At 39.8% G+C, this 23,885-nt stretch overlaps 1 protein-coding gene across 6 annotated transcripts in view; it reads right to left on the bottom strand.

Moving 5' to 3' along the window:
- LOC124595185 (putative tRNA (cytidine(32)/guanosine(34)-2'-O)-methyltransferase) overlaps positions 1–23,885 on the bottom strand; it is a 77,221-nt gene that overhangs the window by 34,747 nt on the left and 18,589 nt on the right. For all 6 annotated transcript variants that reach the window (XR_006978184.1, XM_047133807.1, XM_047133846.1 and 3 more), the window contains one exon: positions 8,768–8,837. Coding sequence is in view for 5 of the 6 variants with exons in the window: in XM_047133807.1 (XP_046989763.1) it covers positions 8,768–8,837 (70 nt within the window). In the remaining variant the exon portion in view is untranslated. The remainder of the gene's footprint in view (positions 1–8,767; positions 8,838–23,885) is intronic.

Genomic DNA, 23,885 nt, shown 5'->3' with positions numbered 1-23,885 from the left:
TTGGACAGACAATACCATCAGTGGTAGTATGGCAGGTCAGATTGGTAAGAAAAACAATAATAGTAGTACACGATGAAATTGCAAAAGGTTCTTTTCCTAACTGTCTGCTGTTATTCAGATCAAACAAGACCTCTGCCTAAAACGAAGTGATGAATCACAACCTTTTGTGAAATGATCTGAAGAATCTGTGCTTGAAAACTTAATGAAAAGCTCTATAAATATTACTGATAATGCTACAAATCATTTAGTTATAGAATATAAGGTACCCACAAAGACAACGAAGAAGAATAAACATTGTTTGCTGGCTAGTGAAACATAAAATACAGTTTAACAGGAACTTGACAAGGGCAGAACTGTTAGAACTTGCGTCAAAACATATGCCAAAGAACCCTGTTTACACTGTGGATGAAATAGCAAAATAAAAACACAAACATAAAGTGCTCAGGTTGTCTCCTCACCATTGCCATTTCAAAGCAATACCAAACAGATTTGGGCTCAGGTTAAACATCATATCGCTACAGAAAATTAAAAAAATTATGTTGACTGAAGTGGAATGCTTTTTGAAGAACGCAGTTAAAAAACTGACAACAGAAGACTGGCAAAAGATAGTGAACCCCATGAAATGAGCGATACAGGAAGCAAGGAATAATGAAGCAGTGTTACAACATGCATCAAAGACTTGATAATATCTGTCAGTACGAGCAGTGACACCAGTAGTGCCACTGACTCTGAATTAAGGGCTGTTTTCCCATTGTTGGATTAGTGTACAGTGCTCTTTAATTAACCTCTTACTTCCATTACATCCTGTGCTCATGAATTTATTTTGATCAATTTCTCTTTTCTGTTCTGAGACTAAGGAATAGTGTTCAGGCAGCTCCCACCATCTCCTTTTGGCAGGTCAGATTGCTTTTTTAATATATTTCATTTTTTGTAGACACTGAGAATTATTTCATGTGTATAATAACTTTCAAGGCATGCAACCTTAAGAAGGAAACTTTTCCAGATATGAAAATTTCCCATATTTCAATAACCAACAATAACAGCAGCCCAAAATTAAAATTTAGAAAAGATTTTTGATGTAGAAATACTGCTGCCAAATGAGAGCAATAATACACATAAATTTCAGAATTTTTACTTTTTTTGTGAGATAAGAGACTTTAAACTTCACATTTGTTACAAGTTAAGTATTGACACAACAGCATAAAAACACTGCTTTCAGAAGCTTGTGTACAGGAAATGTAATGCAATATGAAAAATTTAAATGATTCATAGCTGAGTGAGGTATTTTGGTAATGAACAAACGAAAGTGCTGCAGTGAGATCAATAGTTTTCAACATATGAGTGGGGAAAATTTCATATGTTTCAAAAAAATTAACATAACTCTTGTCTTAATTAAAATTAAGAACAGATTTTTGACAGGCTTAGGGACACTACAGAATTTATATTTTATGTGAATTTGAGTATTTCTACTTGACTTTTCTGGATATTTCTCAATATTGTCATTATTCCATCCTAGATTTTCCACTGTTTGATTTTGCCAACTAGTTTAAATTAAATTACAGATACAGAATTATACTTATACCAAGATACTGTTCTCTCCCAATATTAATTTCATGCATGAAATTATTTGTCAGAGAAGCCACACAGCATGAAAAACAGAAGAAAACAAAGTGAATAGACATTACATAAAAGTAGTCAACATACAGACCATTTAATCAGACAAATCCATCAACATATTAGTCATATGATGTTTTGGCGATGGCCACTCTACAAATTAATCATAACTACACTCCTGGAAATTGAAATAAGAACACCGTGAATTCATTGTCCCAGGAAGGGGAAACTTTATTGACACATTCCTGGGGTCAGATACATCACATGATCACACTGACAGAACCACAGGCACATAGACACAGGCAACAGAGCATGCACAATGTCGGCACTAGTACAGTGCATATCCACCTTTCGCAGCAATGCAGGCTGCTATTCTCCCATGGAGACGATCGTAGAGATGCTGGATGTAGTCCTGTGGAACGGCTTGCCATGCCATTTCCACCTGGCGCCTCAGTTGAACCAGCGTTCGTGCTGGACGTGCAGACCGCGTGAGACGACGCTTCATCCAGTCCCAAACATGCTCAATGGGGGACAGATCCGGAGATCTTGCTGGCCAGGGTAGTTGACTTACACCTTCTAGAGCACGTTGGGCGGCACGGGATACATGCGGACGTGCATTGTCCTGTTGGAACAGCAAGTTCCCTTGCTGGTCTAGGGATGGTAGAACGATGGGTTCGATGACGGTTTGGATGTACCGTGCACTATTCAGTGTCCCCTCGACGATCACCAGTGGTGTACGGCCAGTGTAGGAGATTGCTCCCCACACCATGATGCCGGGTGTTGGCCCTGTGTGCCTTGGTCGTATGCAGTCCTGATTGTGGCGCTCACCTGCACGGCGCCAAACACGCATACGACCATCATTGGCACCAAGGCAGAAGCGACTCTCATCGCTGAAGACGACACGTCTTGTAGCGGGGCTTTAAATTTCGCCGCACTACACTCGTTCCCTCAGATAAAAAATATCCCGTCGCAGCGGTATGAGCGCTCGACGGCAGAGAAAATACTAAAATGGTAACACTTTTTTTGTTTTCTATCCGTTTTTTGTTTGTCTCTTGATAGCGGTAGCTTAAGGCAGGCGTGATCGGATGCTGACGTAAAAACTTAATGGCTAATCTTGATCTGATTGTAATGTGTAGACATTGTGGAAGTTATTAAGAAATTCGGTGGATGGAAGTAGCAAAGTGAATTAAATTGCATACAGTATCAAGATGATTTTAATTGGTATAAATTAGTGATCCCTGGACTATTACAAGATTTCGGAGCAGATTTTTTCACGCTGAAATGAAGGAGATTTTTGAAGACGTGGACGCCGCCCGAAAGAAGACATGTTAACCTGGTAAAGAATGAACTCTAAGCTACGCCATTTCCCCCTGTCAGTTACATTCTGTTATTCTCTGTTTCTTTTCAATAACTTTTGTAGTGAAAATTGGTTTAACTTTTGCTCAAAAACGCCACAAGGACCACCCCAACAATAGCTTTTCCGAATAACGAAGTCCGATAGCTTTTCCGTAATACAAAGTCCGATCTGCATTTCTTTCATTCTTTCCCTTTTTCACGGTCTCTCATCTCCATTTTTTTTTTTTATTAACCAATACAGTCTCCATTCGTCCCTCCATTCACGCCTGTCGCGACACCACTGGAGGCAGGCTGCACGATGTTGGGGCGTGAGCGGAAGACGGCCTAACGGTGTGCGGGACCGTAGCCCAGCTTCATGGAGACGGTTGCGAATGGTCCTCGCCGATACCCCAGGAGCAACAGTGTCCCTAATTTGCTGGGAAGTGGCGGTGCGGTCCCCTACGGCACTGCGTAGGATCCTACGGTCTTGGCGTGCATCCGTGCGTCGCTGCGGTCCGGTCCCAGGTCGACAGGCACGTGCACCTTCCGCCGACCACTGGTGACAACATCGATGTACTGTGGAGACCTCACGCCCCACGTGTTGAGCAATTCGGCGGTACGTCCACCCGGCCTCCCGCATGCCCACTATACGCCCTCGCTCAAAGTCCGTCAACTGCACATACGGTTCACGTCCACGCTGTCGCGGCATGCTACCAGTGTTAAAGACTGCGATGGAGCTCCGTATGCCACGGCAAACTGGCTGACACTGACGGCGGCGGTGCACAAATGCTGCGCAGCTAGCGCCATTCGACGGCCAACACCGCGGTTCCTGGTGTGTCCGCTGTGCCGTGCGTGTGATCATTGCTTGTACAGCCCTCTCGCAGTGTCCGGAGCAAGTATGGTGGGTCTGACACACCGGTGTCAATGTGTTCTTTTTTCCATTTCCAGGAGTGTATTTACTACGTGCCTAATGTTTACTACACAATTAAAGACATGTATGGTACTGAATGAGAACAAATCTATGGGAGTAAGGTATTGATGTCACAAATTTATAAGCATGCAAAATGTATCCTGATTTTTCAGTTATGTTCTGCAGTGGTGTGGACAAGCAGTTCCCCCACCCTCAGTAATCACAGCATTTCTCTCAATAAACACCCACAGTCACTGCTCACTAACAAAGACATCATTTGGAAATGCAAAGACAATGACATGAAAATACATTTGGTAACAAAGACACTTTATATTGCACTAAAAGAAAACTGTTAGATAGTAAGATTATTCAATCGAAAATTGGTGTATTTTTGTATATGTTACTGTAAAAGTAAGATAATTATAAGTAAATACATCCAAAGATTCACCATTGTCTCCTAGTAAAAGTTCGAAATCTCTACATAGTATGAAATTTCAAACTTTTAACACACCGTGTTGGTCAGTCTTAGGTTTCACCAGTTAATTCTAGGATTTACCAATCATCTTACTTTTACAGTAACATATATTCACATTACTTTACTTTCAATTATGGCTTTCCATCTAATATCATGTGGCACTTCAAAGTTCAGTAGCTTACAAAAGTATTGAGATTCAATGTTTAGCTCAAATTTACATTGGAGAGAACAGTAATCCACACAGAACATTCTGACATTGCCTATCCAAAGGTTCTATATCATATTGCAGCAAGCTATGGAAATTAACTATGATGCACATCTACTATCATTGTTAGTCACTAGAGTACTTCTTAATCATCCAAACTCATCTACTATCAATATTTCTTCCCTCAAAAATGAATATATTTTACTTGTGAGTAGTAACTGTTCTATCCATTCATTGTTGTTGTGAGTAACTGAATCTACTTTCCCTTCTTCCCTTTCTTTCCCCTCTTCTCCTCCCTGATGAAGGAACATTTGTTCCGAAAACTAGGAACGTAAATTTTTGGTTCTGTTTTTTGTGTATCTATCGGCTGTACTGAGCTGAGGTAAGTACTGGCCAGCCCCTCTATCTCTTTGTTAGTATTTGTTTCACATCTTTATATGAGATTTTCCATTAATCATTCATTGTTACCATAATTTATGTTTGCATTCCTTGTGGCAGAAACAGAATGTCTTCTTACTATCCTAAAATCATCATCATCATCATCATTATCATCATCATCGTTTAAGACTGATTATGCCTTTCAGCGTTCAGTCTGGAGCATAGTCCCCCTTATAAAATTCCTCCATGATCCCCTATTCAGTGCTAACATTGGTGCCTCTTTTGATGTTACGTCTATTACTTCAAAATCATTTTTAACCGAATCCAGGTACCTTCTCCTTGGTCTACTCCTACCCTCTACTGCTGAACCCATGAGTCTCTCGGGTAACCTTGCTTCTCCCATGCGTGTAATATGACCCCACCATCTAAGCCTGTTCGCCCTGACTGCTACATCTATAGAGTTCATTCCCAGTTTTTATTTGATTTCCTCATTGTGGACACCCTCCTGCCATTGTTCACATCTACTAGTGCCTGCAATCATCCTAGCTACTTTCATATCCGTAACCTCAACCTTATTGATAAGGTAACCTGAATCCACCCAGCTTTCGCTCCCATACAACAAAGTTGGTCAAAAGATTGAACGGTGCACAGATAATTTAGTCTTGGTACTGACTTCCTTCTTGCAGAAGAGAGTAGATTGTAGCTGAGCGCTCACTGCATTAGCTTTGCTACACCTCACTTCCAGTTCTTTCACTATGTTGCCATCCTGTGAGAATATGCATCCTAAGTACTTGAAACAGTCCACCTGTTCTAACTTTGTTCCTCCTATTTGGCACTCAATCCGTTTATATCTCTTTCCCACTGACATTACTTTCGTTTTGGAGATGCTAATCTTCATACCATAGTCCTTACATTTCTGATCTAGCTCTGAAACATTACTTTGCAAACTTTCAATCGAATCTGCCATCACAACTAAGTCATCCGCACATGCAAAACTGCTTATTTTGTGTCCACATATCTTAATCTCACCCAGACAGTCTATTGTTTTCAACATATGATCCATAAATAATATGAACAACAGTGGAGACAGGTTGCAGCCTTTTCTAGATCTATAAAGCATAGATACAATTCCCTGTTCCACTTGTAACACTTCTCCATTATTTGCCATAAGCTAAAGATCTGGTCCTGACAACCTCTAAGAGGCCTAAACCCACACTGATTTTCATCCAATTTGTCCTCAGCTAATACTCGCACTTTGCTTTCAACAATACCTGAGAAGATTTTACCCACAATGCTGATTAAAGAGATACCTCTGTAGTTGTTACAATCTTTTCTGTTTCCATGTTTAAAGATTGGTGTGATTACTGCTTTCATCCAGTCTGATGGAACCTATCCCGACTCCCACACCATTTCAATTATCCTGTGTAGCCATTTAAGACCTGACATTCCACTGTATTTGATGAGTTCTGACTTAATTTCATCCACCCCAGCCGCTTTACTGCACGGCAATCTATTGACCATTTTCTCCACTTCCTCAAATGTGATCCCATTCCCATCATCATTCCTATCCCATTGTACACTGAAATCTGAAATATTACTGACCGTATTTTCACCTACATTGAGCAACTCTTCAAGATATTCCCTCCATCTGCCCAAGGTATCAACAGGATTCACCAGCAGTTTTCCTGACCTGTCCAAAATACTTGTCGTTTCCTTCTTACCTCCCTTTCGAAGACTGCTAATTACACTTCAGAATGGTTTTCCAGCAGCTTGACCCAAAGTCTCCAACCTGTTTCCAAAGTCTTCCCAATATTTCTTCTTGGATGCTGCAATTATCTGTTTCGCTATGCTTCTTTCTTCAACATAACTTTCTCTGTCTACCTGGGTTCTAGTATGTAGTCTTTTTGATACGCCTTCTTTTTCCTTTTGCAGGCTGCCTTGACTGTGTCATTCCACCAAGCTGTTTGCTTCATCCTACCTTTACACAATACTGTTCCAAGACATTCTTTAACCACTTCTAGTACTGTATCCCTGCACCTTGTCCATTCCTTTTCCAATGACTGTAATTGACTACATTCAACTAACTGGTACCTTTCTGAGATCACTGTTATGTACTTGTGCCTGATTTCTTTATCCTGAAGTTTCTCCACTCTTATCCTCCTACATATGGACCTGACCTCCTGCACTTTCGGCCTCACAATACCAATTTCACTGCAGATTAAATAGTGATCAGTGTCATCAAAGAATCCCCTGAATATACGTGTGTCCCTCACAGCCTTCCTGAACTGTTATTATAAAGTCAATGACAGATCTGGTTCCCCTGCCTTCCCAAGTATACCGGTGAATGTTCTTATTTAAAAAAAAAAAAAAGGAGTTTGTGATTACTAAGCCCATACTGGCACAGAAATCCGAGAGTTGTTTCCCGTTCCTGTTGGCCTCCATACCCTCTCCAAATTTACCCATAACCTTTTCATACCCTTCTGTACGATTTCCAATCCTGGCATTAAAATCACCCATGAGCAGAATACTGTCCTTGTCCTTTACTTTAACAACTACGTCACTGAGTGCGTCATAAAAACTATCCATCTTATCTTGATCTGTCCCTTCACAATGCGAATATACTGACACCATCCTAATTTTCTTGCTAGACACTGTCAAATCTATCCACATCAGTAGTTCATTTACATACCTTATTGCAACTACGCTGGGTTCCATTTCTTTCCGGTTGTAAAGCCCTACACCCCATTGTGCTATTCCTGCTTTGACTCCTGACAGGTACTGTGGTGTCACTGCAAGACACCACACTTGCTAGGCGGTAGCCTTTAAATCGGACGCGGTCCGTTAGTATACGTCGGACCTGCGTGTCGCCACTATCAGTGATTGCAGACCGAGCGCCGCCACAAGGCAGGTCCAGAGAGACTTCCTAGCACTCGCCCCAGTTGTACAACCGACTTTGCTAGTGATGGTTCACTGACAAAATACGCTCTCATTTGCCGAGACGATAGTTAACATAGCCTTCAGCTACGTCATTTGTTACGACCTAGCAAGGCGCCATGTTCAGTTACTACTGATATTGTGAATAATGTACAGTCAAGAGCGACGTTCACCACTTATGGATTAAAGTTAAGTATTCCACCAGCTATGTCCGTTTTTCTAAATTCTAATTTCCTTGTCCTGTTCCAGACCTCACGCCAGCCTGCATGAGCTAAAACGCGTGCCTTTCGGCTTCCTCTAGTAACCCGGTGTTGGCTCTCCTGCTAACCCACAACAGGTACACCTTGTATTCTCCCACTTCCTCTTCTTTCTCACCCCTTACCTGAATGTCACTAACAGCTAAAACGTCCAACCCCATCTTACTTGCAGCCTCTGCCAGCTCTACCTTCTTCCCAGAGTAGCCCCATTGAAATTAATAGCTCCCCATCTCATTACCATTCGTTTGCCAAGTCGTATCTTAGGAGTCCCTGGTTTGTCAATTAGAGGTGGAACTCCGTTACCTCCAAAGGTCCGAGGCATTTTGCTCTGATTGTTGCCAGTCATATTTAAAGTACCAGGGAAGCAGGTTGCTAGCCTTACTTGCCCCGGGTCCCATTGAGTTTTACCCCTAATGGTTGAGGGACTAACCGGTGGATTTGGTAGTCTTTGCCATCTGAGCACAAAGGTGACCACGACTCAGAATATGTCCAAGATGCCCAGCCTTATTCCAAAATAACTGGTATCCTGACTGTCAGGACCACTTACTTGGCCACTCATACATTGCCTGTGATTCATGAACTAGGACATGACAACAGGAACCCACACCATGAACCACTATCCTAAAATGACAAAAAAAATTATTGAAAAGAAGTAATACCTTAATTTCTGGGACAAAACCTGACTCCAGCTACCTGGGGCTGCACAAAGGTCAACAACTCTTTGTACACCTGCAACAGCAAACATCATATTTATAGAAAAGTCATAGGAAGCTACTTTGCGTTGCAACCAATGTGGTGCACTTTAAGACAGAGATCAACAAACAAATTTTGGATATTTGCTCACATAATATAGATCTTATATTCAACATAAATAATTTGGCCCCTCCACATCTAATTGCAGAGTATCACAGACGTATGGTTTTGTTAGTGAGGAACACAGTACAGTGGCACAAAGTTTGAGTGGCATTTTGGATGAACAGCAACCATCATTAAAATTAAACTGCACCTCAATTCAACACTGTTTTAAAGAAACATAGTAAATGAGGAATATAATAAATGCTTGATTTGTGTGTTTGGGCTATTTCTGCTTCTGGACAGACCCTACAGCACCATTATTTATACAATACATGTCTGAGTACTGAAAATGTTCTGGCTCTTTAGATATAAACAAAGAATAACAAAACTCAGCTTAAGTCTAAATCAGGGCAAGTAGCGCCCAGAACCCCTTTCTGCTGGCAACATGTCAGTTTCACTTGGACACATATAAGAAATGAAAAAATGTACTTCAAGTTCTGATACTGATTTTTTCCCATGATGCCCTTAAAGTTACATCATCATCTTTTGTATTAGTAGTAGGGAGGAGCAGCAAGCTGAAATTCAAGAGTATACCCGAAAAGGAGTACATAAATGTTTGAATACTGAAAATTAAGACAGAAAGAGATGAAGTGTAAATTCTTCAAGACAGTGATGAGCTGGCAAAGTAAAAGCTTCAAGAAGTACAGGGAAAGAGAGGGGAAGACACCACAGATATCTCAGGAATTGCTCATGCTTATGAATGAAAGAAAAAAAATAACAGTTCTAAAAATGAGGTAGGAAGAGAGCAGATAGGCTACTTAGGAATCAAATTAACAGGAAGTGAAAAAAGGTTAAATCAAAATGAATGCCAGAAATACATAGAGATACTTTAGTTGGAAACATACAATTGTAGGAGAAATAGATGTGGTGTATAGAAACATTTAAAACTCAGAAAAGTAAAATTTAAAGATTAATCTCAGAGAGGCATATAGAAAACCTCTATTAAATGCGGAAGACACAGCAGACAGATGCCCCTGTACAGGACATGGAATTGCCAACACTGTTTCTTTGCTAAGTTTCTGAGGCCCAGATCACCGGACACATTTGTTGTCAATTAGCAGAAGGCTGGAGTGCTACACACCACGTGCATTCACACCACAGTTGACTGTAGCTGAAGGTCACATATTAGCTCCCATAATTCTACAAATGAAATTTATTTATACTACTGGGATACTTCTTACAATTACATGCAGCAAACATAAATGACATGAATGAAAAGTAATGCTCATAAACATTTCTCAAGTTTAGTGTTTGAATGGAGGACATATTGCAATAAAAGATTTCTGAGAAACTGTTGCTTTATGCAGTTGCGTAGTTTACACACTCGTCACCCGTCACGCTCTCTGTTCTGCAGCTCATTTGATATGGATTATGGGGTAAAAAAAGCTCCACATACAGATACAACACTAGAAAGCTTTCAAATTATTTTCAGCTTATTTGAATTTAATTAGTTAGTTTACTGACAAATGATTAACACATATTGTACCAATGCAACTGTAATAAACGTCTGAAGCCTGCTGGTTTTGAGTTCGAAGCCCTATAGAAAATTCGATTACAGCTGTCTCAGTAATTTGTTTTCGGCTTTGCTCTTTACAGTTGTTCATCCCTTGCCAATACCTGCCCATTTCCCCTCATTAGACACTAGCAACAGTAAAAATAAGTTTATCCGAATACAAGAAATCACCTGTCAGTAGCAGTGCCACACAACTGTGGATGGCCCAGCTATACAGGCACCCACTGCTGTTCTGTTCTTTTTTTTTTTTTTCCCCCTCCCATCTTACTGTTCTTGCCTGATGTTAAAATGAACATGTACAACAAAACTCACTGATCTTAATGTGTCAAATAAAAATTTAACTGGTGAATAGTACGTGTAGAAGGCTCATTGTAACTGCTAATCAAGTAAATGATTTGAGCATAGTAAACACAACCGAGGTACCATTGGGTGTCATATCTCGATACTACGGACAAAATCCTGTACTTTGTATAGTGGATGTATAAGGCGTAGCTGAGTTATAATGACAATATATTTTTAACATTGAGACAGTAAATAAGACTCAGAAAGTGTTTGAACTTCTTTTGCAAATATTTCTGTAACCATTCTCAACCACAACCACATTTTCATCTGCATACTTTATTTGTAAATGAATGTCATTTCATCTGTATACTGAACAACTTTATCTTCAAGATTGCTACTACAAAAAAAATTGAGACACTGTAAAAATCTTCAATATGCTTTCAGCAAATCACTAATGTCACAAACAGAAATGTTTTGCTCAGATTTAACAGTTGCTCACATTTAACAGTTACCTCCTTTTATTTAAATGGGGCAAAGTGATGAAGAAAAGACAATGAAATTTATAAGTGCAGTATAACATATTTATTTATGTCACTTCAACACAACACATTTTTAGTATCTTAAGTTTTAATAAAGTTTTATGAAACATGTCTTTGAATGTAGTTCTGCAACTATAATACAAATTGTATTTAGGAAGATGATTCAAAATAAAAAGTCTGTTTTCATATTCTTCAACATCCAGTCAGTGAAATTATTCAACTGCAGATTTCATGTAGTTAAGGATCTTAAACTTTTAAACTTTATGTTTCTGTTATAAGTAAACCTTACAGAACAGGACACATATGAGTTTTAAAAAGTCTCAATGTTACTTAACTCAGAAGTTAGAGCTCTGAAGCCAGTTGGAAAATCACACAAATTACCAGTTACGTACCTTTTACAGAGAATAAATAACTCTCTCTTCTCTTGAAGCTCATCACCACAAGTGTCTCCCTATGTCTCCAACAATCGTAACTGAGGGCATATTTATGTGCTAAGCAGCCAGCAAAATGCACTGCTGAACATCGTTCAAAAGAAAGGCCTTTCTGAGAGGAAACCAGATATTCTCACCTTCAATGTTAGTGTCTTGTCCATCTGCAGAGCAACTATGTGTATAAGGGATTTCCATGTTTTCAGAACCCGTCAACTACTGAGATTCATAACTTCCATTTTCCAACTCAATATTACTCAGTAAAAGCATCTTATCAGTGTCATTCTCACACTTTAAAGCTCAGGTTTCATTAGTGAATTCACAGAGCTGGTTTGAACAAGCGCCTTAGTGTTCTTGCAGTTGCATTCCAGTTGTAGCCACCTTCCTAATGTAACATTGAAAATAAATTCTCTAGGCCATCCTCATTTAACCTGCTAGTCAGTAAAAACATAATGCTGACAGTTTGTTCTTCTACAGAAAACTGCGCAATACCATTAATGGGCTGTAACAATCCTGTAATGCATGGTGGTGTCAAGTTTACCTGTCTTATCAATTTTATGTACAGTGCTTAAAACTTCTTTTGCTCTTTCTATTGCTGCCATTACCTTTGGACTTTGTTCTGATATAGCAAATCTATATGAATTAGAGGAAAACGCTGTCTTGCTATTAAAAACTTCAAACACATTGTTAATAAATTCCATAAAACACTAAGTTTTCAGCTGTATCACTGTGCATGACATTGTTGCTATACATGTTCTGACAGCTGCGCAACAGAATAGTGGGGGAACTAAACTGTCATTTTCACATTCATTTTGTGGAATAAATCAGGTTGTAAATGACTGTCAGTGAGTTTTAATATCTTCCACTTTTTTTTTTTTTTTTTTTTTTTTTTTTTGAAAATATCGTATGTCAGCCTAATATCTCCAAATGAAACAACAGCATTGTTGGAAGTGAAGTTACCACAAAGCAGATTGTTTTTTATGCTTTTGAATAAATATGGAACATTATAACCAGTAAAATAACTAGCTCCTGTAAGAGTCCCAATAACGATTACTAGCTCCTTCATTGCAAATGACCGATTTTGATTCCTACTTTGCATTTTTCCAGTAGATTAATTAGCTCCTGTAAGAGTCCCAACAAACCCACATTTTACTCCTGAATTAGACAAAAAGTATGAAACAGGCAGTTTCCAGTTACTTTAGATACCTATAACCACAAAAACAAGTGCATACTTTGCAGGAGGTGGTTTCCTTCTCCTATCATCCAAATCCTGTATTCAGATCTTTCGTGTATTCCAGATGGGACATTATTGACACCTCATCAAAAGACACTACAGATGCCCTTTCTAAAGTGGTCTGTGCCTCGGGCTGCTTGCTAAGTTGACTAAAAAGGTTTTTGTTAAAGCCTGGTAGAAACTTTGCGTCACCAATCCATTGTCTAATTGTAGATATCCCAGATAATACTGCTGTTATCTGAAATTTTTACTAACAACCATTACACAAACAAAATTTCATCAGGTAATAACTACACACTGAATAATGACATGAATAGAGAAACATTAACACCACTATTAACCATCCAAGTACATTACTGAAAAGCGAATGCACAATGGCACAGAGCTGGTCTGCCTCAAGTACATTTGTGGAGATGCAAGTGGAGGAGGCCTTGCTGCCAGGGGCCTGAAGAATTTGTATTTGCCAGCTGTGGTGCTGACTGCAAACGATGGTGGTGTGCTTGCTTTGCCCGGCCGCTGGTACTGGATACAAACACTGCAGTGGTAGACCACAAATAAGAGGGTTGGAACTTTAATAGTGGAAACTACTTATTTACAGTTCGTACAAAATAGATATGTGTTTCAAAGTTTTACTGACCTTCTAAGTAGTCACCAGCATTGTGTATAACCTGTTGTCAGTGATTTGGAAGTCATTGGCCAGTGACACTTGTGTTGACAGTTTGAGCAGCGTGGTCTATTTCCCAACGAATTTGTAGCAGTTCTGAAGCGAATGCCATGAAATGTTTCCTTCAGTTTAGAAATCGAGTTGAACTTACAAGGGGTTAAGTCAGGGGAGTGCAGTAGGTGGTACAGCACTCAGCAGCCCCATCAATCAAACAAATCAGTAACGGCTTGCACTGTACATCCTTGATCATTGTCCTGCAAAATTATGGTCAGGTCCTGCAGAAAGTGTCATCACTTCTGTCTCTAAGTTGGTCGTAGGTTGGGTTCCAAAAATGAACAGCACTGAGACAGAAGTTATGACACTTTCTGCTGGACCTGACCATCATTTTGCAGGTCAATGCCCAAGCACTTACAGTGCAAGCTGTTACTGATTTGTTTGACTGATGGGGCTGCTAAGTGTTATACCACCTATTGTACTCCCCTGACTTAAGCCCTCGTAAGTTCAACTCAATTTCCAAACTGAAGGAAACATTTCACGGAATTCGCTTCAGAATTGCTACAAATTCATTGGGCAATATATCATGCCACTCAAACTGTCAACACAACTGGCACTGCCAAGAGTATCCTACAACTTCCACATCGCCGGCAACGGGTTATACACAATGCTTGAGAATACTTTGAAGGTCAGTAAACTTTGAATCATGAATCTATTTTGTACGAGCTGTAAATAAATAGTTGCTACTATTAAAGTTCCAACCCTCGTATGATACCCAATTTTCGCAAAAATTTATAAGAGATTTTTCTCAACTGAAGACCACTGATGCTTTTTGCTCTTGCACTGCATTTCAGCCAGTCCCCTGGACTAATAAGCAGGAAACAGAAACAGCTGAACATGTGGGCATTATTATTTGAGCTTCTACAGTGCAACAGTCTATCCTTAATTTCTGACAAGTGGAAAGATTTGTTTTTTAAAGATCTGTTCTTAGTACGAATTTTCTGTTTCAGTTTTTGCTTCCTTGGAGTATCATCATGGTGCACCATACAGAGTTTTCTTTTAACTTGTCTCGCATGTATTTTTGTGATTTCTTACAGATCTGGAAATGCTTTACGCTTCTGAGGTGTTACGTTAGTTTCTTCCAGAAGGTGACTAACAGCACTATATGTTCTTCTTGCTGTGCTCACTTTCAGTTTAGGTGATGACATATAAATCTTATCACTAGACCCTTCAAATACTACTGAAGAGCCAGTATCAGATGTAAATTTTAGTGGAACTGTTGTATGTGTACGCCATTGTTTCCTGCTGTTCACGAATGCTCTCTCTTCAAACTGAGCATCACACAGGAGTCTGTTGTGCAACTTTTCTGGATCAAAAAATGGTTCAAATGGCTCTGAGCACTATGAGACTTAACTTCTGAGGTCATCAGTCCCCTACAACTTAGAACTACTTAAATCTAACTAGCCTAAGGACATCACACACATCCATGCCCGAGGCAGGGTTCGAACCTGCGACCGTAGCGGTCGCCTGGTTCGAGACTTTAGCGCTTAGAACCGCTCGGCCACACCGGCCGGCTTTTCTAGATCCAAACCCAGCAATCTGACATTGCCTGTAGCAATAACTGTCTGTCAGAAAAATGTGAAATATATATTTATACACTGATGAGCCAGAAAAGCTTGTTTGTTCACCTTTAGAACAAATTACATCACTGATTCTGTGTACCAGGGATCCAACAGTTTGTTGGTAGGTTTGTGAAGGTATGTGGCATTAGATGTCTACACACAGGTCGTGTAATTCACATAAATAACAGGCCACTCATTTGCATACTCAGTCCCAATAGTGACCCAGATGGGTTCCACAGAATTCACTTCAGGCAAAGTTGATTGCTGAGACGTCAATGTGAGTTCACTATAATGCTCCTCAAACCACTGTAGCATGGTTCTGGCTCCAAGAAATGGTCAATTATACTGCTGAAAGATGACATCACCATTGGGGAAGACATCAAGCATGAAGGGATGCAGGTGGTTAACAGCCGTCAGAATGTCTTCAATTACTACCACAGGGCCCATGCAACTGCAGAAAAATGCCTCCCATAGCAAAATACTGCTCCCACCAGCCTGTGCCCATGGTGCACTGCATGTTTTTCAAGCCGCCTTTCACCTCTATGACGACACTTGTGGAGACGACCATCAACCTAGTGTAGCAAAAATGTGTTTCACCTGAAGAGCCAACATGTTTCCATTGATCGACGCTCGAATGCTTATGGTCCTGTGCCCACTGCAGTCATAATTGAAGACATTGTTGGGTCAACATGTGAACACACAGGGGTCGTCTGCAGCAAAGCTCCAATGGTCAAAAATGTATGATGAACGGTGTGCTCTGAAACACTTGTTTGTGTATCAGCATTGTGCTCTTTCAGCAGAGACACCACAGATCACCATCTATCCTACTTTACAGAGCAGACAAGTCTCCAAACACTACATTCTGTGAAGAGTCATAGACTACAACCATTTAGCACCTACTGGTAGTTTCATTACCCTTCTACCTCTTCCCGTGGATGCTCAGGATAGTAGCACATAAACATTCAATAATAAGCTTCACCTTTTTTGGCATACTTGTTCACACGCTCTGCATAATAATAATCCGCTCTTTGTCAAGGTCACTTATCTCAACTGATTTCACCAGTTGCAGCCCATATCTTCGCTGGGGTGATCCCCGTCTGTTGGCTCCACTTACATACTTTTGTTACCAAGTCATGCTCACAGCGCTATCAGGCGGCATCCGATGTCACAGTGTGCATTGCTCATAATGTTTTGGATAATTAGTGTATTTGACTGTATAGCTCAATGAGCATTAACTTCATAAAAAGGATCTTTCATACAGTATTTGGTAACAGAGCTCTTTATTTTCAAGCTATGTTGGACTAATTTAAATATTTTGATTTCCAGATCATTACATAATTTAGTGTACATTCAAGAGACTTTTCTACATTACATTACCTGCTTAAATTCTGGGAATGTTGTCTCTACTGTAAGGACAACTTAAGCCTGGCTAAGACAAACCGAACAAACATCAGAGCTAACTGCATTCTCAGATGTGTAAAAGGTAGGCAGGTGTGAGCAAACAACATTCAGCAGAGTTAGATTTTCAGTTCACTATCCACCAAGCATCTAATGTTTATGAAAAAGTTCAGAAACACATGATTCCTAATCTCTTCTTGAACACGACATTTCTGGCTTCATAAGTGAAACAAATCCTGTCTATTATGTTGTTTTCCCTTAAGTGCTTAGCTGTTCATTTTCCCATACGTGCTTAGCTGTTCACAGTGAGAAACAATTTAGTAGCAAATATATAATATCAATATATGCAAGAGTGTGCAAGATGAAATTCTCATTCTGTTGTGTTCCCTTCCATTCACTACTGTGTTAATATTCATAGAACAGACACCAAGTAATAGAAAAGAATGGCAGATAGCACTGATGAATTGCTCACTTAAGCCCTTCTACCAGGGCAAACACACAGGAGCGGCCATCAACAAATGACAGTTCTCTCCACTATAAATGGTGGGTGAGTGAAAGCAAACATTCAAACATTCAGTCATTCAGTCATGTTTGGTAGGCTTTTTTGGCATTTGCTCATGTTCAATTTGTTGTGAGTCTTTTAGAAAAGCATCAATGGAAGCTCGCATCCTCTCTACTTCTGCGCTAGCAGCAGAAAAATTATTCTTCCGCTGTGAACTACTTCATGTTTATCATCGGTAATTAAGGCTCTGCTTTCAAATTTCTTCCTCAACTATAATGGGGACCCAGAGAAAGGTGTCATCCAACCTATTGGCAAAATTTCGAAATAATGCTGTGGTAGTGATTACGAGTGAATTGTCTGTGAATGCTCGTTTGCTTGTGTTCGCTTTCATTTGCTGCAGTATAAATGAAGCTTCACACTAGTTCACTCACATTTGCTTCATTTTGCTCTAGTATGCACCCAATTTTAGAACTCAGGAATGAAATTATAGGATGGTGTTTTCTTGGCTGGGGCCACAGTCATGAAATCATTGCTGCCATATGACTGTTAGTTTTTATTGTTTATTTATTTCACTACTGCAATTCTGGCTGCAGAGCCATTTTCAAGTGCAAGGTGACAACTAAAGTATCACTCATTAAAATGGAATTACATTATGCCTTGCATTCTGTTATTTATATATTTTACAGGTTTTCATCTTGCATTTAAAAATGGTTCTATAGCCAAGATTGTGATAGTGAAACAACAAAAACAAATGTCCAATAATGGCAATGATTTCATTTCAAAATTTCATATGGTTCCTGTGCAGGAAATGCAGTTGCCACATTATAACAACATCATATCACTACCCACCTTCCATCTCTGTTACATCCAATGCACTGAGCTTTTCACTCTTATTAACTCACGCACAATGTTTAAGCAGTAATCTCTGTCTGTATATTACCCTGTCTTCCACCTTTGAGCTCTCAGGTTTTCAAATCTCATCCGATGCAGCCCCCAACATTCAGTCTTTCCTTCTCATCTCAAATGGTAAGTCTCCCCTGACCCGCGGTTCTGGCTGACTTTCCCAAAATCCACCCCTTTTCCAAGACCTCTCTAGTCCTTGTCCTTCACGCCTCGTCCTTCCCCTTCAAACCCTTCTGCCTGAAAAAGGAGCCACTGGCTCTGAAAGCTTACCAATGACAACCGTCTTTTATGTGTGTGTTCTGCCGCCACTTGGTGAGTATATTTTTTATCTCTCCACTTAAATAATTTTGTCAATAATTGATTGTATTCATAGTTGTATCAACATGTAAGATAGACAAAATTTAGTGGGGCTTGAGAGTTTATGATCCCTTATTAGTTCTCACTTCTAATATATTCTTTTGACTAAATTCAAAATCCATTTCTGTGACCTTTCATTGTCTCTGACAGGAAATCTGAACATTTTTAGTTGAGGAGTGGTCTGTCTGCTCCTTCTACGATTAATGTACTCACAGGCACTTGGCATGATGACTTGATCAACTAGCAATGCTTTCTCAGAAACAAGCAAACATCTGTACGTTGAAGCTGCCAGCAAGTGGACAGCACTTTGTGGATGCCTGCATTCGGATGAGATTGCCACTTATTTCACGAAAGGAGTGCCATCTAATCGTTGGTGCCAAAAATAAGGGTGTCATGCTGTTGCTGCCTGTTCACTGACGAGGGTTGCCCCCCAGAGTAAGCATTGGATCAATCTGTTTCTTATGTGATCTGGGATATCCTTTGTAACATTATGCTTAAATATTTAATAATTGTGCTGTGTCAAGCAGCGCACTACCAATGCTGTATTCAAGCATTAAAGGATCTTTTTCCTACTTGAACACATTAACTTACATATTTCTACATTTGAAGCAAGCTACCATTTCTCACACCAACTACATATTCTATTTAGGTCATCCTGTATCCTCCTTGAGCCATTTGACAGACACCTTCCTGTACACCATACCATCATCAGCAGGCAGTCATAAACTGCTGCTCATCCTGACAATCAGAATAAGAGTGGTCCTACCACTTCCCACACTTAATCTCCTGATGAACACACACCATCTAGGACAACGATATGGGTTCTATTACTTAAGAAGTCTTTGAGCCACTCCCATATATGGGAAACTAGTCTATGTGCTCAAGACCTTCATCAACCACCTGCTGCGGGTACCATGTCAAATGCTTCCCAGAAATCTAGGAATATGGAATCTGCCTGTTGCCTTTCATCCATGGTTCATAGGATATCATGTGAGAAAAGAGCAAGACAAGTTTCGCGTGAGTGACGCTTTCTAAATTTGTGCTCATTTGTGGACAGAAGCTTTACTGTCTCAAGGAAATGTATTACATTCAAACTCAGAATGTGTTCAAGAAATCTGCAGGAAACCAATGTTACGGATATTGGTCTATAATTACGTGGGTTCATTCTTTCATCTTTCTTATGTACAGGAGCCACCTGTAATCTTTTTCAATTGCTTGGGACTTGGTGCTTTGCAAGCTAGTAAGAGGCAAATGTCGCAGAATACTGTCTGTAAAATCGAATTGGGATTCCATCTGGACCTGGCATCTTAGGTGTATTTGTTTTTAATTGTTTCAGTTGCACCTCTACGCCAGTGATGCGATGCCTATTTCTATGTAGTCAATGCAAGAGTCTGTGTGACATTCAAACAGTGGTATGTTTATAGGATTCTCCTGTGTGAATGATTTCTTTAACGAGAAATTTAAAACTTCAGCTCTCCTTTTGCTGTATTCTACTGCCACCTCTGGCTGGTCAATAGAAGCCTTTGATCCACTTAATGGTTTTTCTTATGACCACAATTTTCTTGGGTCCTTGGCAAGATCTTTCATTAAGCTATAGCAGTGGAAATTGTTGGACACTTTGTGCGTCGATCTTCTTACACACACACACACACACAAATTTCCACTAACTTCTGCCCGTAAACATTTGTACATTCTGTTCTGAAATGAGCATGTCACAGTCTCTGTTTCTTCATTATTTTCCAAATTTTGTTATTAAAGCGAGGTTGGTCTTTTCCATCCTTAATCCACTTACTTAGTACATATGCCTCCACAGCACAATTTACAATCCATTTCAACTTTGTCCCTAATACCTCTGTGAGTATCGTAATGGAAATAACAACTGCTTATCAGGTTTTTGTAGGATAAATACTCTCCTGGCCTTCTTGACGGATTTATTATCTGTAGTAAATATCGTCACTATAATGACATCACGATCGCTAATCCCTCTTCTCTACACTAACACTGCCAATAACGTCAAGCGTGTTTATAGCTACTAGACCTAAAATATTTCCATTGTATGTGGGTTGTCTAACTTTAATCAAGGAACAAAACTGCAACACCAAAAAATAATTAATGTAGAATAACCTCAGGAATACATTTGTCACGGTAACATGTTTAAGTGATTAACATTGCAAGATCACAGGTTAATGTAAGCGCAAGATAAGCCATTGCAAATGTGAAATACTGGTACATTAATAATTGATTAATTAATTAATTAATTAATAACTGCCAGACTGTTGAAGGCAAACACCCAAATGTGCTTGCATTGTGTTGTCTAGATACCAGATGTTAGTTTGTGGGATGGAGTTCCATGCCTCTTGCACTTGTCAGTCAGTACAGGAATGGTTAATGCTGGTTGTGGACGATCCTGAAGTTTCATCCAATGATGTCCATTACGTACTCAACTGGAGACAGACCTGGCAACTGAGCACGTCAAGGCAACATGTTGACACCCTCTAGAGCATAATTGGTTACAACAGCAATATGTGGGCAAGTATTACCCTTTTGGAAAACACCCCCTAGAATGCTGTTCATGTCTGGCAGAACAATTTGTTGAATAAATAGACTGACGAACAAATTTGTAGTCATGGTGCATGGGATAATCAAAAGAGTGTTCCTACTTTCATGCAAAATCGTACCTTAGGTGACAACTCCAGGTGCAGGTCCCGAATGTCTAGCACGCAGAGGATGGTTGCAGGCCCCCAACTGGCCTCCTCCTAACCAACACAAAGACATCACTGGTGCTGAGGCAGAACCAGCTTTCATACGAAAACACAACAGAACTCCATCCTGCCCTCCAACAAGCTTTTTTTTGACATCATTGAAGTCAAAAGTGGCAGGGGTTTGAGATCCGTGGAATACGCATTACAGGGCATCTCGACCAGAGCTGTCCTTAATTGTGACAGTTCGTTGTGATGACTGCGGTGCGTCAACTGCTGCTAAAATTGCTGCTGCACATGTAGTATGATATGACGGAGCTATACACCAAACATTACGGTCTTCCCTCTCAGCAGTGCCATGTGGCCGTGTAAAGCCCGGTCTTCTTGCGACTGTACATTCTCATGACCACTGACTGCTGCCAGTAATCATGTACAGTGGCTATTCTTCTCACAAGCCTTTCTAATGTAACTGAATAGACAAAAAAATCTACTCACCAAGTGGCAGCAGGAGTGCAGGTGTGCAGGAGTGCGTGCGCGTGCATGCACACGCGCGCGCGCACACACACACACATAAACACATGAAAACACACACACACACACACACACACACAGGTTTAACTCACGCAAGCTTTCAGAGCCAGTGGCTCCTTCTTCCGGCAAAAGAGCTGAAGGGGAAGGAAAAGGGGCAAAGGAAAAGCACTGGAGTGTGTTAGGAAAAGGGGTAACAGTTCAGAAAATCCAACCAGAACCCGGGTCATCGGAGACTTACCGGATGGGATGAGAAGGAAAAATCTTTCTGAATATCACAGAAGAAACATCCAGCTTCCCATAGCTCAATTACACAACCTCGTTCAAACTCAGTGAGGTGTTGACAATGACATCTTTGTAGCCTTAAAGGCATCCTTTACTAACATCAACTCATCACAACCAATCCGGAAAGGTAACACACTCATGACTGTTACAGCAAGTATTTAAAGCAAATTTGATTTGCATCCTCACCGTGGCATTACTAGTGCCACTCTTATGATACTGGTGAAAAATCTGAAAAGACATCATCTGTCAGATGTAGAAATACATCTACCAACTTTCGTTTACTTTGCAGAACTCCTCCTTGGTGTTGCAATATTTTTTATGTCAGTGTAGCTGTTCAAGGCAGTTTTCGGAAAACGTGCTCAAAAGTGCATCACAAAAATATGCCCTCTCTCTCCCTCTCTGTCCGCACAGCAGCAGTCTTGCACAGAAGTCAATACTGAGAAGGTGGGAAGGGATCTGCCCCCAGCTCATGACCTTAGCTGAAGCAGTCAACACCATTGAGCAGGACTAAAGAGTTATTCAAGTCTCAGATATAAACATACTTTTGAAAGTGCTGAACACTGTACTTCAAGAAAACAGTTTCTTAATTAGCATATCAAGTGATGCTTTAATAGTCAATGACACTTGTAAATTATCAAGCGCTCCTATGGCAAAGGACTGTATCAAGTTAAGTATCATTCATGTAATAAATTGAACTAACATTTTATGTGTTGTAATTTAGATGAGTCATCTTTAAGAGCAATCAATGAATGAACAGTTATGGACAGATGATTGTAATTTCATAGTTCCAGTCTACACTTAATAGATTAAAGTCAATCCAATTAATGTTGCATGATCTGGGTACTTCTGCACTATTGAGCATACACTTTCTTTGAATGGTTTTATAACTGCTTCAGCAGAACTGGATGGCCAGTAAAAACATTGATAATTAACATGAATTCACCTGTGCCTGACGACTAGATTAGATCCAGTTTTCATTCCATAGACCCAAAAAAAATGAGATGATTCTCGTGGGCATGGAACATGTCAGAAACTATAACATAGAACATTGGAATATAATACTTACTGCCCCGATCATTTGTCAGGAGATTGTCAAAATAGGTGAATACAATGTGGTAAACTGGAACAGCTAATATTTACAGAATTAACACACTGCCAGAATGAAACATTGTTATGCACTATTAATAATTTATCATAAACAAAATACCTAATGTTGACTGTTGTGACCAAGTGTCGTCAAAACGGAAATCTAACAGACATTTTTACTTAAGCTGGCTTAACAGTCTCTGTTAAGATATGCATCTATAGAATAGAAGTAGCTGCCTATCAGAAAGTCTTTCAAACTCTGTTTAAACTGTGCTTTATCTGAAATCAAGTTTTTAACAGGTGCTGGCAATTTGTTGAAAATGTGTGTTCCTGAATATTGGACCCCTTTTTGTACCAAGGCAAGTTTTTTTATTTATTCGTGTCAGAAGCATTTACGATGTATAAAATATTGTACTATATATATATATATAAAAAAAGCAAAGATGATGTGACTTACCAAATGAAAGTGCTGGCAGGTCGACAGACACACAAACAAACACAAACATACACACAAAATTCAAGCTTTCGCAACAAACTGTTGCCTCGTCAGGAAAGAGGCAACAGTTTGTTGCGAAAGCTTGAATTTCGTGTGTATGTTTGTGTTTGTTTGTGTGTCTGTCGACCTGCCAGCACTTTCATTTGGTAAGTCACATCATCTTTGCTTTTAGATATATATTTCCTACGTGGAATGTTTCCCTCTATTATAACCATATCATTAATTTGAACCCAACAATTACGTTTGTTATTGTCGCTGTTGCATCTCGAAATCTTTCCTGTCGTCTTATTTTCTCTTTCTGTTTTTACCAGTAGTCTCACTTTGTATTCACCTTCCCCTTTTTACCGTAATACAATTTTATCCCGCCTATATATACTCTATAATACGTAACC

This window comes from Schistocerca americana, chromosome 1 (assembly GCF_021461395.2).
Source record: "Schistocerca americana isolate TAMUIC-IGC-003095 chromosome 1, iqSchAmer2.1, whole genome shotgun sequence".
In the NCBI taxonomy this organism is placed as follows: domain Eukaryota; kingdom Metazoa; phylum Arthropoda; class Insecta; order Orthoptera; family Acrididae; genus Schistocerca; species Schistocerca americana.
This window is presented reverse-complemented; position numbering and strand designations above follow the sequence as displayed.